Source organism: Mesoplodon densirostris, chromosome 2, assembly GCF_025265405.1.
Source record: "Mesoplodon densirostris isolate mMesDen1 chromosome 2, mMesDen1 primary haplotype, whole genome shotgun sequence".
Classification (NCBI taxonomy): domain Eukaryota; kingdom Metazoa; phylum Chordata; class Mammalia; order Artiodactyla; family Ziphiidae; genus Mesoplodon; species Mesoplodon densirostris.
This window is the reverse complement of record NC_082662.1, coordinates 114816521-114832193: the sequence shown is the minus strand read 5'-3', so window position 1 is coordinate 114832193 and position 15673 is coordinate 114816521. Positions and strand designations below refer to the sequence as shown.

The window sequence follows — 15673 nt, the reverse complement described above, 5'->3', positions numbered from 1 at the left end:
ATTAGGGTTACCCTGGGGCCCCAGGCTAAAGCACCCATGACCAACACCTCTACGATCTTGCCTGTGCTGAGCCCCTTCCTTGTCCTCTTGCCCTCTTCTCCTAAGTCATTCCTCCTTTGTCTTAGGCATTTCTGCCCAACCTCCTTCAACTTTAGGGCCAGTTCTTTAAAAACATCTTTAAAAACATCCCCCCATTTCCATCTAAGTAACTTCTACTTTCACATTCTTTCTTGGGAGTTAATCCTGACTACTAGCACCCTTCAAGGCCCTTACCCTCCTTCATCCCTGTTATTGCATTTGTCACATTGTATTACAGTTGATTACATCTGGCTCCACTTCATCCATTACCACCTGCTCCTAAGAGCAGGGGTAAGAAATACAACAAAAATGATAACATGAGTAGCAGCTGTCATGTGAGGAGCCAGGAATCAAGCCAGGCTCTCCCCACAGGGACTGAGCTTACTTGTCTCTGCACTCCCAGTGTTTATTACAGTTCCTGGCAAAGAGCAAGTGCTGAGGACGCGTTTGTTGAGTCAGTGACAGAATGCTGTGCTTCTGGGAACAACTTAAAGGAGAAGGCTGCACACTCTGCCCAAAACAAGTGCATCTGTTCACTCTGATAAGACATGACCTTTTGGAGAAGAAAAAAAATCTCTGTAATTCATTTTCCATAGAGCAGCCAGAGTGATTTTTGTTTGTTTGTTTGTTTTTACCTTGTGGGATCTTAGTTCCCCCGCCAGGGATCGAACCTGGGCCCACGGCAGTGAAAGCACCAAGTCCCAATCACTGGACCATCAGGGAATTCCCCAGAGTGACCTTTTAATATTTGAAATCAGATCATGCCACTCCCTGCTTAAAATCTTTCAACGGTTTCCTGCTGTACTTTGAATAAAACCCAACAACTTACTGTGGTCTCTATTCTTCACTGGCCTCATCTCCTACCCCTCTTTCTTTTCTTTCATGAGACTCAAGCTATGCTGATCCTCTATTTTTTTTGTTTGTTTGTTTTTGCGGTACGCGGGCCTCTCGCTGTTGTGGCCTCTCCCGCTGCGGAGCACAGGCTCCGGACGCGCAGGCTCAGCCACCATGGCTCACGGGCCCAGCCGCTCCGCGGCATGTGGGATCTTCCCGGACCGGGGCATGAATCCGACGCCCCTGCGTCGGCAGGCCGACTCTCAACCACTGCGCCACCAGGGAAGCCCTGATCCTCTATTTTTTAAAAAATGAGCTCTTACTGTGTGCACTGGACTGAGCACTTTTCATGTGTTATCTCACGTAATCCTCCCAACAACCTTATGAAGTAGGGTGGTTTCCATGTTAGGGATGCTGAAAGTGAAGCATGACAGGCTAAGTAACTTACCCAGGGTCACACCACTAGCAGCTGGCAGAGCTGGGGTTCAAAGCCCATGCTCTCAGCCGGTATATCATGAGCTTCCGCTTCTAGACCACGCCACCTTTGTTCTCACTCAGGGTCTTGGAGGTTGGCTCTCCCTGATGGAATGCTCTTTGCCAGTTCCTCCCAGGCCTGCCTTCTCTTCATCAGATCTCAGCTCAAACCCCACCTCCCTAGGGAGAACTCCCCTGACTACTGGACTTAAAGTAACCCCCAGTCATTCTCTCACACATGACCCTACTTTAATCCCTTGCCTCTACTTACCAGTCTGATATTCCTCTGGTTATTTTATTCATAACTCCTTGCACTTAGAATGTAAGTGCCATGGGAGCTGGGATACTGTTTGTCTACTGCTGTATATTCATACCTCGACCAGTGTCTGACACATGACAAAGCTCCATAAATGTTTACTGAATGGTGAGTACCTCTTGACTTTGTGGCAGTAACAGTAATCATAGCAGTCGCAGGGTTTAGCATTTGCTGAGCAATGTACTATGTGCCCAGCATTGTAAGATGTGTTAATCATCTTACATATCCCATTTCATCTACACGGGCACAATGACCCACGCTGCAAGTCAGAGTGTCATACCCATTTTACAGATAAGGAAACTGCGTTTCACAGAAATTAAATAACTTGCCCAGGGTCACAGAGCTACCAAAGCAGAGAAGCTCACATCTAAACCCAGTTCTGTCTGACTCCCCAGTCTATGCTCTTTCCACTCGCTGTGCTGCCCCCTTTAGGGTCTAATTCAAAGGAGAGCTGTAGCTGACTCTCTCGTTAACACCTATGGCTCTGCCTCTCCCAAACTCAGAACCCACACCCCACTGCATGTCTGGGAGATTGTCCACGTCGCCCTTCCTCCACACACTCAATGGGTTTATAACTCTCCACCTTTCCCACAAAGTTTAGCTCTCCTTTGAGAAGTCTTACCCTCTGTTAGCACTACTACCATTAGTTACCCAGGCATCCAGAGCCTCTCAAAATTCTAGGGACTTTTTGATCTTCCTGCATCTTAAAATAAAGCCCAAGTTCCTAAACATGGGTTTGAATATCTGCCAAGACTTAACCCCTGCCTAGCTTAACTGCATCACTCTCTTCCTCACCCTAGACACAGGCCTACTTTCCGTTCCTCCAGCTTGCCACAGTCCTACCTCAGTACCTTTGCACATGCCACCCCTTCTGCCTCAGACAGTGTCCAGTCTCTCCTCCCTTAGGTAATTCTACTTACCTTCAGAATTTAGCATATCACTTGTTCAGGGAGGCCTTCCCAGATCTCTAGTCTTGTTCTTTGAGGCACTTACCATAACTGCAATTAAGTGGATGGATGTGTAACAAACAACTCATGAAGTATCTGACTTTCCTCCCAGCCTGAATACATGGAAAAGGTGAAGACTGGGTCTGTCTCGCTCAGTGCTGCATTCCCAGTGCATCACGTGTCACAAATGCTCAGTACATATTTGTTCTTCTCTAATGAGTTTGCTTTGTCAACTCCACCTTTATCATGTCTGTTTCCCCCAACAGAATGTAAGCTCCGAGGGCAGGGATTTTTTTGTTTTATTCACTCCTGTTCCCCTAGCACACAAGTGTTCATTAAATTAATATATCCATAACTTCCTTTCCATTTCTAATGTGCCTGCCCTACACATCTCAGCAGAACACCAGGTATGACTCCCCACTAGGCTTCTAGATGCCAGAGGACTCTCCCAGCCAGAGAGCTGAAATGCTGAACACACCAGCAGAGGAAGCGACTGAGCTCATCCCAGTGACCACGACTTCAGTTTCCTCCCTGGGGGCCTTAGAGTCTGTGCAACATTGTGAGACTGTTTCATCATGTTGTTTTCTTGTAATTAAAACTCTTTATAAAATATGGAATTCAGGATCATCCAAATGGCTGCATTTGTGGTTTTCTTGGGTAAGGGCTAGAGTCAGTGGACATGTGAAAACTTCTGGAAAAAGCATCAGAGGAAGGCAGAGATGGGTAAGGCATGGACTTTGGAGACATGCCCAGGAACTCTCCTTACTAGCTGTAAATCCTTGGGCAGTCACTCCTCTTCCCCTCTTGTAAAACAGGGATAAAAATGCTTCCCTTGCAGTGTTGCTGGCTGGGAGGTGGGGTGGGGGCGGGGGGTGGGTTAGAAATATTTGCAGGATACCCTGACTCAGGAAGTGCTCAGTAAACGGGAATTCTTTTCTTTTTTAATTGATGTTAATTGATTTACAATACCGTGTTAGTTTTGGGTATACAGCAAAGTGATTCAGATACATATCATTATCTTTTTCAGATTATTTTCTATTATAGGTTATTACAAGACACTGAATATAGTTCAATTAACGGGAATTCTTACCACAGCCTTTTATGCCCCCAACTTGCACATTGAGACACAGAGGTGACATGTAGCTAACTGTTCAGCCTCCCCAAAGGAGATAAATAGCCCCAGGAGGACCAGGAGCACATCTCAATCATCTTTGAATACCGAGCCCGGCTTAGCAAAAGGCCTTTATCAACCGCCACTGACAATATAAATGAATAGCCCAGCACAAAGAACCGAGGTGCACAGTCAGCTTCCAACAAAGGCTAACTCATTTCAGTCCAAGTGAAAGGAGAAGGTGGCAATCCGGCCAGGTTCTCAAGCGCCGAGTTGGCTCGGTAGAATCCATCAGGCCCTACCACGGGCTAACACCAGCCCTTGGCAGAGGAACCTCAGCCAGTTTTGTCCTTTGTGATAGTGCCACCTAGCGAGGCCCCGGAGGCACTGCCACCTACTCCCGGCAATGCCAGTACCACTGCGACAAGGTGTTAGCCGGTGAGACTTGAGACTGGGATTGTGGTCTCCTTTCATCTTATTGCCTAACCAGGCAACCATTAACCAATGGTTTAGACTAGTGCTGCTCTCCTTTCAAGATCCGGCAGAGGAAGCCCATGTCGTCCCTCCCCACCCCCTTCGTCCAGACCCAAGGAATCTGATAAGCGCGAAGAGTGAGCTATCGTCTACCCGTCGTACATTAATTGACCACCGATCCCTTCGTGATCTCCTCGCATCCAATTCTTGGGAGCAGGCAAAGCAAGCATTATTATCCTCATCAAAGTCATCGTACAGATGAGGAAACTGAGGGAAGGTGGTTAATCCAAGGTCACGGAACGTCCGATAACCCAAGCCTCCTGTAACCGGGTCCCTGGCTCCTTCCCCAATCACACGCCCATCATTTCAGTGTGTCCCCAAGGGGGCAAAGCATCAGGGACCCTGCGCCGAGGACAGGCGTGTGAGCGCAGGATAAATACGGTACAGCGGCGTCCGCAGCTCTCCCACTTTCTTTTCTGCCCACCAAGCGCCCGGCACCTTCACAGCAACTCAGGGCAGGGGAAGAGGGGCCCAATGCAGGAAACAGGGTCCCGCGCAGGTAGCCCCTGGGAGCACGCGGCGCCGGGTCACGTGAGAGGGGAGAGGCGGCGAGAGCCGTGGCTCGCACGCACGTACGCCGTACGTAAACACGCACTGAGGCGCTGAAAGCTGCGAGCCCGAAGCCCCCGGTCACATGTGGAGGGTGGCAGGGGAGAACAAGGGGGCGGGAAGGAGAGAGGTGTCACGTGAGGGAGGTCAGAGCAGCGAGGTCACGTGAGGGGGACGGAGGCGGGGCCGCCGAGGAGGAGGAGGAGGGGTGCGCGGCTTCCGGCGGCTGGGGGGGCCGGAGAGCGGAGGGGGGGGCCCTGTCCCGGAGGTGGCGGCGGCGCCATCTTGGCGAAGGGGGGATCAGGAAGTGCGGACCGCGGCGGCGGCGGCGGCGGCGGCGGAGCCCGGAGCGGAGGCCGGAGGCTCCCGGCCCGCCGGCCCCGGAGCGGAGCGGAGCGGAGGATGCAGCAGCCGCAGCCGCAGGGGCAGCAGCAGCCGGGGCCGGGGCAGCAGCTGGGGGGCCAGGGGGCGGCGCCGGGGGCCGGGGGCGGCCCGGGGGGGGGCCCGGGGCCGGGGCCCTGCCTGAGGCGGGAGCTGAAGCTGCTCGAGTCCATCTTCCACCGCGGCCACGAGCGCTTCCGCATTGCCAGCGCCTGCCTGGACGAGCTGAGCTGCGAGTTCCTGCTGGCTGGGGCCGGAGGGGCCGGGGCGGGGGCCGCGCCCGGACCGCATCTCCCCCCACGGGGGTCGGTGCCTGGGGATCCCGTCCGCATCCACTGCAACATCACGGTGAGGATACCCTCGCGTGCGCGTCTCTGGGGGGCTCTTGTCTGGGACTCAGGATCACCCCACACAGCTTTTTGCTCTCGAAAGACCTGGGAGGCCGAATCCCCTCTCTGGGCTCGGCTCCTTTTCTCCAGGTTACATTTGTTTCTGCTGTGCACCCAGAATCTCTGCTCTTCATGGTCAGGGACACCCCGACATATGGCGCCTCGACTACCCCTTTTCACTAACCCACCCACATCCCAAGATTCATGATTTTGGCTCATTTTGGCTACTTCACGACTTTACCTTGACCCCTGGGAATGCCCCTGTCCCCACCACTGTCATCTTAAGGTTCCATGTCTCTGCATTGACCTTAGCTGGAAAGGACCTGGCTTGGACCTCTGCAGGTTTCAGTGATGCCCCCTTCTCAGTAGTACCTTTGATTTAGGACGTTGCCACCTGTGAGATCCCTGCCCAGGCATCTCTCATTCAACTCCTCTTTGCTCTCTGAATTTTACCAAGTGATGGTTTGTAGTTTCGTGACTCCTCTTCTTCCTCTCCTTTGGATTCCCTTTTATTCTGGTGTAACCTCTAACTCTCCTCCTTTTGCCCCAGCTGGTAGCTGCCACTCCCCTCCTGTTCTCTATGGATATCTCCAGTTGCCCTGGGTTGTTGCCTTTCCTGCTAATGATGGTGATGTGCAAGGGCTGTCCCATTTATTCTGGGCGGTAACAGTTCCTTTTCTCCCAGCGAACATCATTCCATCCTAGGCGTGCAGGACTAGGAGACACCTTACCTCTCCTGCCTAGGCTACCCTCAAACATCCTGTGAAGAGGGTTGGCCTCTGATAATCTGGGAATGCCTGATACCGCATGGTATAGCACTTACAGTGATTGATACCCCCTGGTGTGATAGTGTTCTCGCCCTGCTGGGAGCACTGGATAGCAAGCCAGGAGACAGTACTTATCCAGGCAGGCACACTGCAAATGGGAGTAGTCTGGGGAAAGACAGACTTGTGAATTGTGTGGCACTTTGGGGCCTGAATTCAATTTACATGGTTCTTGTTTTCTATCCCTTTCTTCCATCAAACCAGGTCAAGGTTTGGTGAGGCAAGCCTCAGCTTGGGTTGGATGGTCCCCCACGCCCCCAAAACTCGTGTGTTCCATTTTCCTCTCCCATCTTTTTTCGTACTAAAAAGTTGAGATTGAAGGACTCGGTGTGGTGCCATGAGCTGAAGACTTGAGCATCTTTGATAATTTGTTTTCCTCCAGCATTGAGGATTAGAGCCATGGCAGAGCTAAGACCCCTGGTAGAAGAGGATAAGGTTTCCTCGGCATATGTGGAAACTTCAGGTGTCGATTTTGTACCTGAATTATGCTTCCAATTCCTTAAGGGTAGGCTTGCCCCCTTCTATCTGCCCTCCCAGTTGCCAGAGGCCATCTACTGTCTTTGTCCCTGGAAGGAGGTTAGTTAGAAGATTCTCAGTCAGACTCTCTGTGGCCCCTATAAAGAAGACTTGGCCTGAACTGGCCCCCTTGGTTTGGGCAGAGGGGGAGTCTGGTCAGGCTGCATTTGGCACCGGTGGCTCAGGAATGCTGGGAATGTTAGTAGCGTAGGTTTCTTTCTCCCAGCCTGCCATGTGGAGCCCTACAGCCTACGCCTGGACTGAGAGGGTGGCAGTTTCCCAAGGGAGAGGTGGGGAGAAGTGGCCTTTGAGGGGTTCTGTTGGGAGTGAGGTGGGAAGATTCTTCCTGTTACCCTTTTACGTTTAGGTTCTGGAGACATAATCTAGTTTCTAATCCCTCCTTCCCCAGCTAAAATGAAAGTAATCTGTGGTCTTTGCTTTTTTTCTGTCATTGTGATTGTGATGAGGTGATCCCTTCCCCAACTGGTTAAGGAGGGTCAGGGGCCTCTGTGTTGGGTGTGGGAGAACTTCAGGTCTGGAACTTGTAGGGGCAGCACAGGAGATAGGAAGTCTCCCTCACTGTTAGCAGGGTTTGGCTCTGCTGCTTTCTCTGATGTTTACTCTTGAGAAAATAAAGAAAGGGACCGGGCTTCTTGGAAAGGGTCCTCCCAGGGACTTTTTCTCCTGGTCTGGGATTTGTTGGGAAGCTGCTTGGTTAGATAATGACCTGCTGCGCTGGGCTTGTATGTGTGTGTTTGGGGGGAGAGGGGCGGGGGGGATGGTGGAGAGCAAAGGGGCTAGAAGTCTTGGTGCATGGAAGGCAGGCAAAATCTAGCTTTCCCCAGTCTCCCATCTTGACTGCTCTCCCTGCTCTTTTCCCCTTAGGAGTCATACCCTGCTGTGCCCCCCATCTGGTCAGTGGAGTCCGATGACCCTAACTTGGCTGCTGTCTTGGAGAGGCTGGTGGACATAAAGAAAGGGAATACTTTGGTGAGGGGGCCAGGGTGTTGAGGTGGGAGTGCATTTTCCTCCTGTGACACCCATGCCATGAAAACATCCTGTGAAAGATGTCTCTGGAAAATGGGTGGTGCAGTAGCCTGTACAGTTGAGGCAGACGTCTTAGGGGAGTTGCTTCCTGAAACCAGAGGGAGAGCCTTGCACCAGTCCCAGGGTTCGTCCCCTAAGCTCCTCCCCATGGCCGTATGGTCTGAGTTTTAGAGAACTAGTTACCGGTTTGGGGGCTGAGACAAGAGCTCACCCATGTACCTGTCCAGATTGGAGTGGGGAAGGAGTGTTTGATGTCACTATGGTCCCCTACCCCCAGCTATTGCAGCATCTGAAGAGGATCATCTCCGACCTGTGTAAGCTCTATAACCTCCCTCAGCATCCAGATGTGGAGATGCTGGATCAGCCCCTGCCAGCAGAGCAGGTGAGCGATGGAGGGGCTTTGGACCCTGTCATGCAGAGTTGCCCCACAGACAGCACTCAGAAAATGCATGTTACTTCAGGTGAACCTGCAGTAGTTTCTCTCCAGCCCTACTCCAAACACGTACACATATCATGATTCTTGGCCTCTTCTCCAGGTGGGAGTCTAGCTACATGGGGCACTAGTAGCTTCACCTCTCTGATCAAAACTCACTCTTCTGGGCGGGATCAGCCCTCATGGGGGGATGAGGGGGGGATTTGTACCATTAGCAGTAGGTAGCCATTGGGGACCGAGGTCCCTTGTTAAGACCCAAGAATGCAGTATCAGTCTAGACATGATTTAGTAAAGGAGGGGTTCTTGGGGAGATAAAACTGGGATTTGTGAGTTAGGTGACGGAAACAGCCATTGTGCTTCTCTTTTATTCTTTGGCATATGGTGGTAGAGGAATAATGGGCTGGTAGTGAAGTCATTCCCTAGGCTGTTGCTTCCACTCAGTTCTGGCTGATGGAGAGGCTGGTAGCATTATGGCCAGGCGCACAGCTTCCAGACCCAGAGGCTCAGGGGAGTAGGTCAGAGGCTGCATTCTAGGAAACCACCAGGGTCTGACCTCCCTCTTTTCCCTCCCCACTGCAGTGTACACAGGAAGATGTATCTTCGGAAGATGAAGATGAAGAGATGCCTGAGGTAGGCTTCCACCCAAGGCGGCACTGGTAGGAAGCTCTTTCCGTCAGCAGCATTGAGTCTCCACTGTGTACAGAGCTCCAGTCTAGACCTGGGGAGAGAAAAATACCAAAGGAAATAAAGACAGATTTACTGACCTGGAGGAACAGCAGTGTAGTAGAGGAGGAGACAGGGCACCCATATCCAACCACTGAAGACAGTTAAGTGCAAATCTGTTTATACTGAATAGTCAAGAAGTTAATCGCAGATGGCTTTGTAGTCAGACCTGAGCTGGCATCTTGTATCTCCTAACTCTCTTGATTGGGGAATTTTACCTACTCTCACTAAGCTGCAGTTTTCCTTATTTATAAAATGTGATTATAACAACTACTACATAGGGTTGTCTTTAAGATTAAATAAGGGATTGCATGTAAAATGCTCCATTCAGTACATGATAAATGCTAAATAATTTATCTGATATATTCTCTAAAAACATACTTTTGCAGAATATAACATAATGGTTAAGAACTTGAACTTCAGAGTCAGAATTTGATTCACATCTTAGCTCTATTAAGAGGTGTGTGACTTTGGGCATAATAACTAACCTCACCTAGACCTCAGCTTCCTCATCTGTAAAATGGGGGTAGTGATAGAATAACGGCATGGTGGTTATACGAATTAAATGAGCTAGTGTGTATAGCATCTAGTACGGTATCTGACCTATAATTAAACATTCAGTAGATATCAACAACTAATGTAGTAATTAGGAGGTTAGTATTAACGTATCTTGCTAGAGTGAGATCACTGATCACTTTGTTTCTCTGCACTGAATTAACGTCCCAGGTTCTGCAACTTCTGTAACTCTGTCAGGGTCTTAAGCCTCACAGAGGGCTGGGGACACCTGAAACATTCTCCTCTCAGACAGCGGACAGCCCTCCCAAGTCTGACTGAGAGGGGCTGAATCCTGGCTATAGGCTCCTCCCCCATGTACAGTGAACTACTTCCTCACTTAGAGCAGGGCAAATAGGGACAAATTCTGTTCTTGACCTCTACCATCTGCCTTTCTGGACCTCCTTCCTTATTTCCATCTTGGCACTGGGTACCTCTGCATACCTCATCAGGCCCAGCACTTGGGAAGGCAGGAGATTTCTGATCCAGCTTTCTCCTTTAGACCTGGAGTCCTGGGAACTCCTGGGTACAAAAGTCACCTGATGAAACATGAGCTTTGAGTCACAGCGTCAGGCCAAAGTCATTCTAGGAATTAAGGAAGAGTTTCTGCTGCCAAGGGAGAGCTTTTGGGATGGTTGGAGCAGGGTAGGTCTGGGGAACAAGAGAGCTGAGCCTGCTCGCTTTCCCTAGGCCCTTACGCGGCTCTGCAGCTTGAGAATTGAATAGGGGGAGAGATTTGCCACAGCCTTTAGATTGTGGAGGGAATGGGACTGGGAGTCTTCCAGCAGTGGAAAGGGTATTTTACTCATTAGCCTGCCAGATAGACTACTGTTCCTTGACCTGCAGCTCTAGGTCCAGTGGGACTGGGAAGGCGATGGCCCCTCTCCACAGCGTGTGTTGGTTTCTCTCCTCTTCTATCCCACTCCCACCCCACACCTCCCCCAGGACACAGAAGACCTAGATCACTATGAAATGAAAGAAGAAGAGCCAGCTGAGGGTAAGAAATCTGAAGATGACGGCATCGGAAAAGAAAACTTGGCCATACTAGAGAAAATTAAAAAGAACCAGAGGCAAGATTACTTAAATGTACGTGCCCTCTAGGGAGAAGCTGGGCCAAGGGGTCGGCTGGTGCTGGCTGGGAGGTGGTAGGCATCGAGTATCAGTCTGGGGAACAGAATCCACTTTTGGGTGGGTTATGGGTGTGCCTCATCCTTGCCTAAATCCTGGCTGCCAGACTGCCCCTGAGGTCTAGTATGGTGTTTCTAAGCACATGACCGTGAGATGGTCTGTCCTCCATCCCTCCCTTGCAGGGTGCGGTGTCTGGCTCGGTGCAGGCTACTGACCGGCTGATGAAGGAGCTCAGGGATATATACCGATCACAGAGTTTCAAAGGCGGTGAGTTTGCCTCAGAGAGGGTTCTGAACACGAGCTTCTCATAAAGAAGGACATGATGGTGGCAGCAGGTGCACGGATGCTTATGAAGTTTTCAGGCCAAGGACAGAACACCCCCACTCCAGTGGCTTAGATTGGATGCATGTCTATCTGGGGTGAACCTGGAGCCTTTGACCTTTTTTTCTCTCAGCATGGGAGAGGGATCTGCATCGGGGACCACTCGCCACTTGGACCATCATCTAATGACACCCATCTTCTTCCCTCCCTCCAGGAAACTATGCAGTCGAACTCGTGAATGACAGTCTGTATGATTGGAATGTCAAACTCCTCAAGTGAGTGGGAACTGTGGGATTGGAAAAGAAGTGGAATAGTGAGTGGAGCCACTGTGGTGGGAGTCTCCGGGGCCGTCCCAGGGAGCGGGCGTGGGCAGTGGCTTGGCCCTCTGCTGCTCGCCCAGGGTTGGTGGGAGCCTCGAGGCTCCTGAGCTGGACCTGGAGCTGAGCCTGAACTCGTTGCTTCCTAGAGTTGACCAGGACAGCGCTTTGCACAACGATCTCCAGATCCTCAAAGAGAAAGAAGGAGCTGACTTCATCCTACTAAACTTTTCTTTTAAAGTAAGGTCTTCCTTTCAAGTCCGTCCCTGGCCTAGGCTTCCTTCTCCACCTTACAGTGCTGCAGAGGGCACTGGCCTCCCCTCCCTGATGGTTGCCTCTGTCTCTCTCAGGATAACTTTCCCTTTGACCCGCCGTTTGTCAGGGTTGTGTCTCCAGTCCTGTCCGGAGGGTGAGTAGCTCAGTAAGGGCAGAGGGTGAGGAAGGGTGGGGAGCTTTTGCCAGTCACAGCTGACTAACCTTTCTTCTACAGGTATGTTCTGGGCGGAGGTGCCATCTGCATGGAACTTCTCACCAAGCAGGTGAGCCTGTCTCTCATTCTTGGCCTGGCTGGCCTAGGCAGGGCTACGCTGAGCTTTAACCACCCTCCGCCACCCCCCCACCCCCCGCGTTGGGCGATGGGCACAACGTGGCCCTTTCATTCTGCCTCGCAGGGCCTGTACCCACTGACCTGGGCAAACAGGTGATGGCCATTCTGGGAGTGAAGGGCAGGGGCCCTTCTATAGGTGCAGCTGCTCTCTGGAGAACAAGCGTAAGGTTTCTCCGGAAACTCTCCTGACTTGTTTGCTTTGTCCCTGTTGTTACTTAGGGCTGGAGCAGTGCCTACTCAATAGAGTCAGTGATCATGCAGATCAGTGCCACACTGGTGAAGGGAAAAGCACGAGTGCAGTTTGGAGCCAACAAAGTAAGGAGCCTGGACCTGGGCCTGGTGGGACTGGCTGGAGCCCTACACGCGTTAGGCCACTAGGAGGCCAAGGTGGCCTTCTTTTAGGGACTGAGAGGATAAAATCTGTGGGCTGGTAGCATCGGATGAGTGGGCCTAGGATGCCCGCAGTGGGAACAGGGGCAGGGCCTTGGTCTGAGGGGCAGCCTAGGACTTTGGGGAGGGTGCAGGTCTGGAAAGGGAAAGCTAGGGGATTGTGCCCTGAGGGGACCTCCCAGGTGGAAGGTATTTAGTGTGTCAGCAGAGCAGGGCGCTGGGAGCTGGGACTCCTGGGTGGCAACAAGGCCACAGGTGGCCTTGCTTGGTGGCCTGATTTAGTGGCTTCCTCTCCCCAGTCTCAATACAGCCTGACAAGAGCACAGCAGTCCTACAAGTCCTTGGTGCAGATCCACGAAAAAAACGGTGAGGCTGGCACCACAACTCAAGATCTGGACTTTCGCCAAGCCTGAGGTTTCCACTTCCAGCCAAACAGCAAGAACCCCTTTTGGTTTCCGAGCTTGGTTTGGTTTCCATTAACACAGCACCTGCCCCTGTTCTCCAAAGAAGTCAGTGAGGTGGAGGCTCACGTCTGCCACCTCTTCTCCAGTAAAGCACCAGCGGTCCGTAGCGCCGGTAGACTCAGTGCTGCCCCTCTTGCCCACCTCCCTGTGAGGCGCTCATCTCACTGCTGTCATCTCAGGTTGGGCGCATCATTCTCCCTTTCCTTATTATCTCCAGGTAGGCAGTTTCTTACCTTCCCATACACCTTCTCCCCGCACTGGGGAGCCCTTTCTAGACTTTTCACCTTTGACCCTGGAGATGTCTTCAGTGACTGGGGCCAGGAGGGTGGACATCAGCCTCCGCCTCACTGTTTTCTTCGGTTTCTTTGCAGGCTGGTACACACCCCCGAAGGAAGATGGCTAACCCGGGAGTGCCATCCCCTTCTTCCTTCCCCAGGCACCACTGGACCAATTACCTTTGAATGCTGTATTTGGATCTCACGCTGCCTCTGTGGTTTCCCCCCCTCATTTTTCCTGGACGTGATAGCTCTGCCTATTGCAGGACAATGATGGCTATTCTAAACGCTAAGGAAAAAAACAAACAAACACAGAACTGTTTCAAGTACTCAAGACTGACTTACAGACCAACCAACCACCTGGCTGGAACCCTTGCTAGCAGGCATTCTTATAAAAGAAACTTTCGAGCCTCCTTATATTGCTGGAAACTCAGCTGTGCTCCAGACTAGAGCCTCCTTACCTATGCTATGGATTTTTAATTTATTTTCTCTTATTTCATGTACACTGCTTTTTTTGGTTACAGTGTATGATGGATGTGTATGAAAAAAAAATGTATCTTTGGGAAAACAATTACAGTTTGTTAATTTGAAGATGCTGGTCTTGACTCATCTTTATTTTTATCCCCACGTCCCACCCCACCCCCACTCCTGAACTACTTGAGCAGTGGGGGAGGGGCACCAGGTCCTCCGTGGCTTTGGTAGCTATGAGGGGCTGCGCTTCGCTGCTAAAGCCAGAGAAAGGTGGAGCTGAAGCACGCACCTGGCTCGCCCCTGAAGGCCTCTGGAGTGACCAGCACTTGTACCCCTGGGAATGCAGAGCCTGGCCCGCTGAACCACAAAGTAGTAGGCTGAAATGACGACCTTAATTCTTAGGACTACTATTCTAGTCACAGATGTTTTCAAGTTTCTAAGAAAAAAATAAAAAGGAGGCCTAAGAAGCTGCTTCACAGAACTACTTTCAAATGAATTGAGTAGGGATGGGGGCAGAGTCTCAAGCATGTATGTGACCTTTCTGGTCTCAGCAACATGCTGTGTAGCTAACACTCCAGTGTTCACTGGTTCCCCTCCCTCCCAGCAAGTGGCACTGAAGGGTGATGGTTGGTAGCTCCCTTGTTCCCCCCTCCCGTCTCTTGCTTCATCTGGTCTTATCAAAGAGGAGCCGTGTGGCTTGGAGACTGGATTCTTTTAAGGCACTCATAAGGTGGGTCCTACTGGAAAGGGTCAGCTTTAAGGGGGTTGGTCTGTGTACCTGCGTCCTTACCTCAGGCTCTGAGAACTGCTGGGGAGGGGAGTCTGCTGAGCTGAACCGTAGGTGCCATATCTGTCCCTGCTATTTAAAAGTACAGGCATACTGTTCGCATGTGGTATGCGCTGCCTGCCTCTCCTGGTCAGTGAGCTTGCTTAGAGGCAGAGGCAGCCTCTTTGGACCTACTCTGCCTACAGACTGGATGGTGACAAACGCCAGAGGCCAGGGATGGCTAAAAGTGAAGACACTCATCTTAGAAAGACCAGACTTAGGACAGCCATCTGGGAACCTGTTAGATGCCAGAGTTCTGTAATGCTTTGTTTGACACAGCAATTTTAACACTGGGATTTTAATGTTTTGCTGCTTCAGGTGGACGGAGAGTTCACCAGTCCCACTCAATGCTGCTCCTACCCCACCACACCCACCTGATAACAGGGTGCTAATTTATTCTGAGGTGGAGATAAAGAGGGGACCCAAGGGGGAAACTCATTTCATGAAGCTGAAATCTGGTTTTCAAGGCCTCCGAGGCGTTCTTCTGAACTTATCACCAGCCCTGGCTGGAAAGTAGATTGTGTTTTTAGTAATGTGTACTGTGATCTGTCCTCAGTATAATGTATTTTGTAATGTATTTTTCTCATCTACCAAAGGAGGAAACAAATAAAATTATTTAAATAGTTTGGCTCTAATCAAATTATTTAAAGAAATAATGGGATCCACATTCACCTGATGTAAGGGGAAGCACCAGCTCCTGTGCGCTATAGCTATATAAACACCAACTCTAAGAAAGTCTTCCACTTTTCTTGTCAAACCTAACAGTCCCTTTCATAACCTTACATTAGGCTGCTAATGAAGTTACACAGCATTAAAAAAATAAATAAATAAAATCAAGGCCACATCACCCTGAACCAATGTTCTGTCCACTAAGAAGGCAAAGAGAAAGGAAACAAAACTTATACCCTATGCAAGCGTGCATCTATATCCCAGGCAGTGTCCGCACGGCCGGCACACGGCAGCTTCCCAGTCTCGCTGCTTTGGTTTTAGAGGGCAGCACTGGGGAGGGGTGGCTAGACAGAGGAATCAATCACCCCAAACGTGAAGCATGCCAACATTTATTCACCAAGGTGATGCATCAATGTTTAAATGCTCCCTACCTGATTCTACAACAGAATGCCAGGAAAATTAATCAGTGGGCCCCTCCATTCTCCAGAATCTGTCAG

The 15673-nt window shown here is 50.9% G+C and overlaps 1 protein-coding gene across 1 annotated transcript; it reads left to right on the top strand.

Annotated features, from left to right (window-relative positions):
* The first annotated feature begins 5143 nt into the window (after positions 1-5143).
* UBE2Q1 (ubiquitin conjugating enzyme E2 Q1) lies at positions 5144-13801 on the top strand. The gene is made up of 13 exons (XM_060090632.1): positions 5144-5572; positions 7839-7943; positions 8278-8382; positions 9013-9063; positions 10654-10794; positions 11019-11103; positions 11372-11432; positions 11624-11714; positions 11825-11883; positions 11965-12013; positions 12301-12396; positions 12771-12837; positions 13307-13801. The coding sequence occupies exons 1-13, from the start codon at positions 5246-5248 to the stop codon at positions 13336-13338; spliced, it is 1269 nt and encodes a 422-aa protein (XP_059946615.1). The 5' UTR covers positions 5144-5245; the 3' UTR covers positions 13339-13801.
* Positions 13802-15673: the final 1872 nt, after the last annotated feature.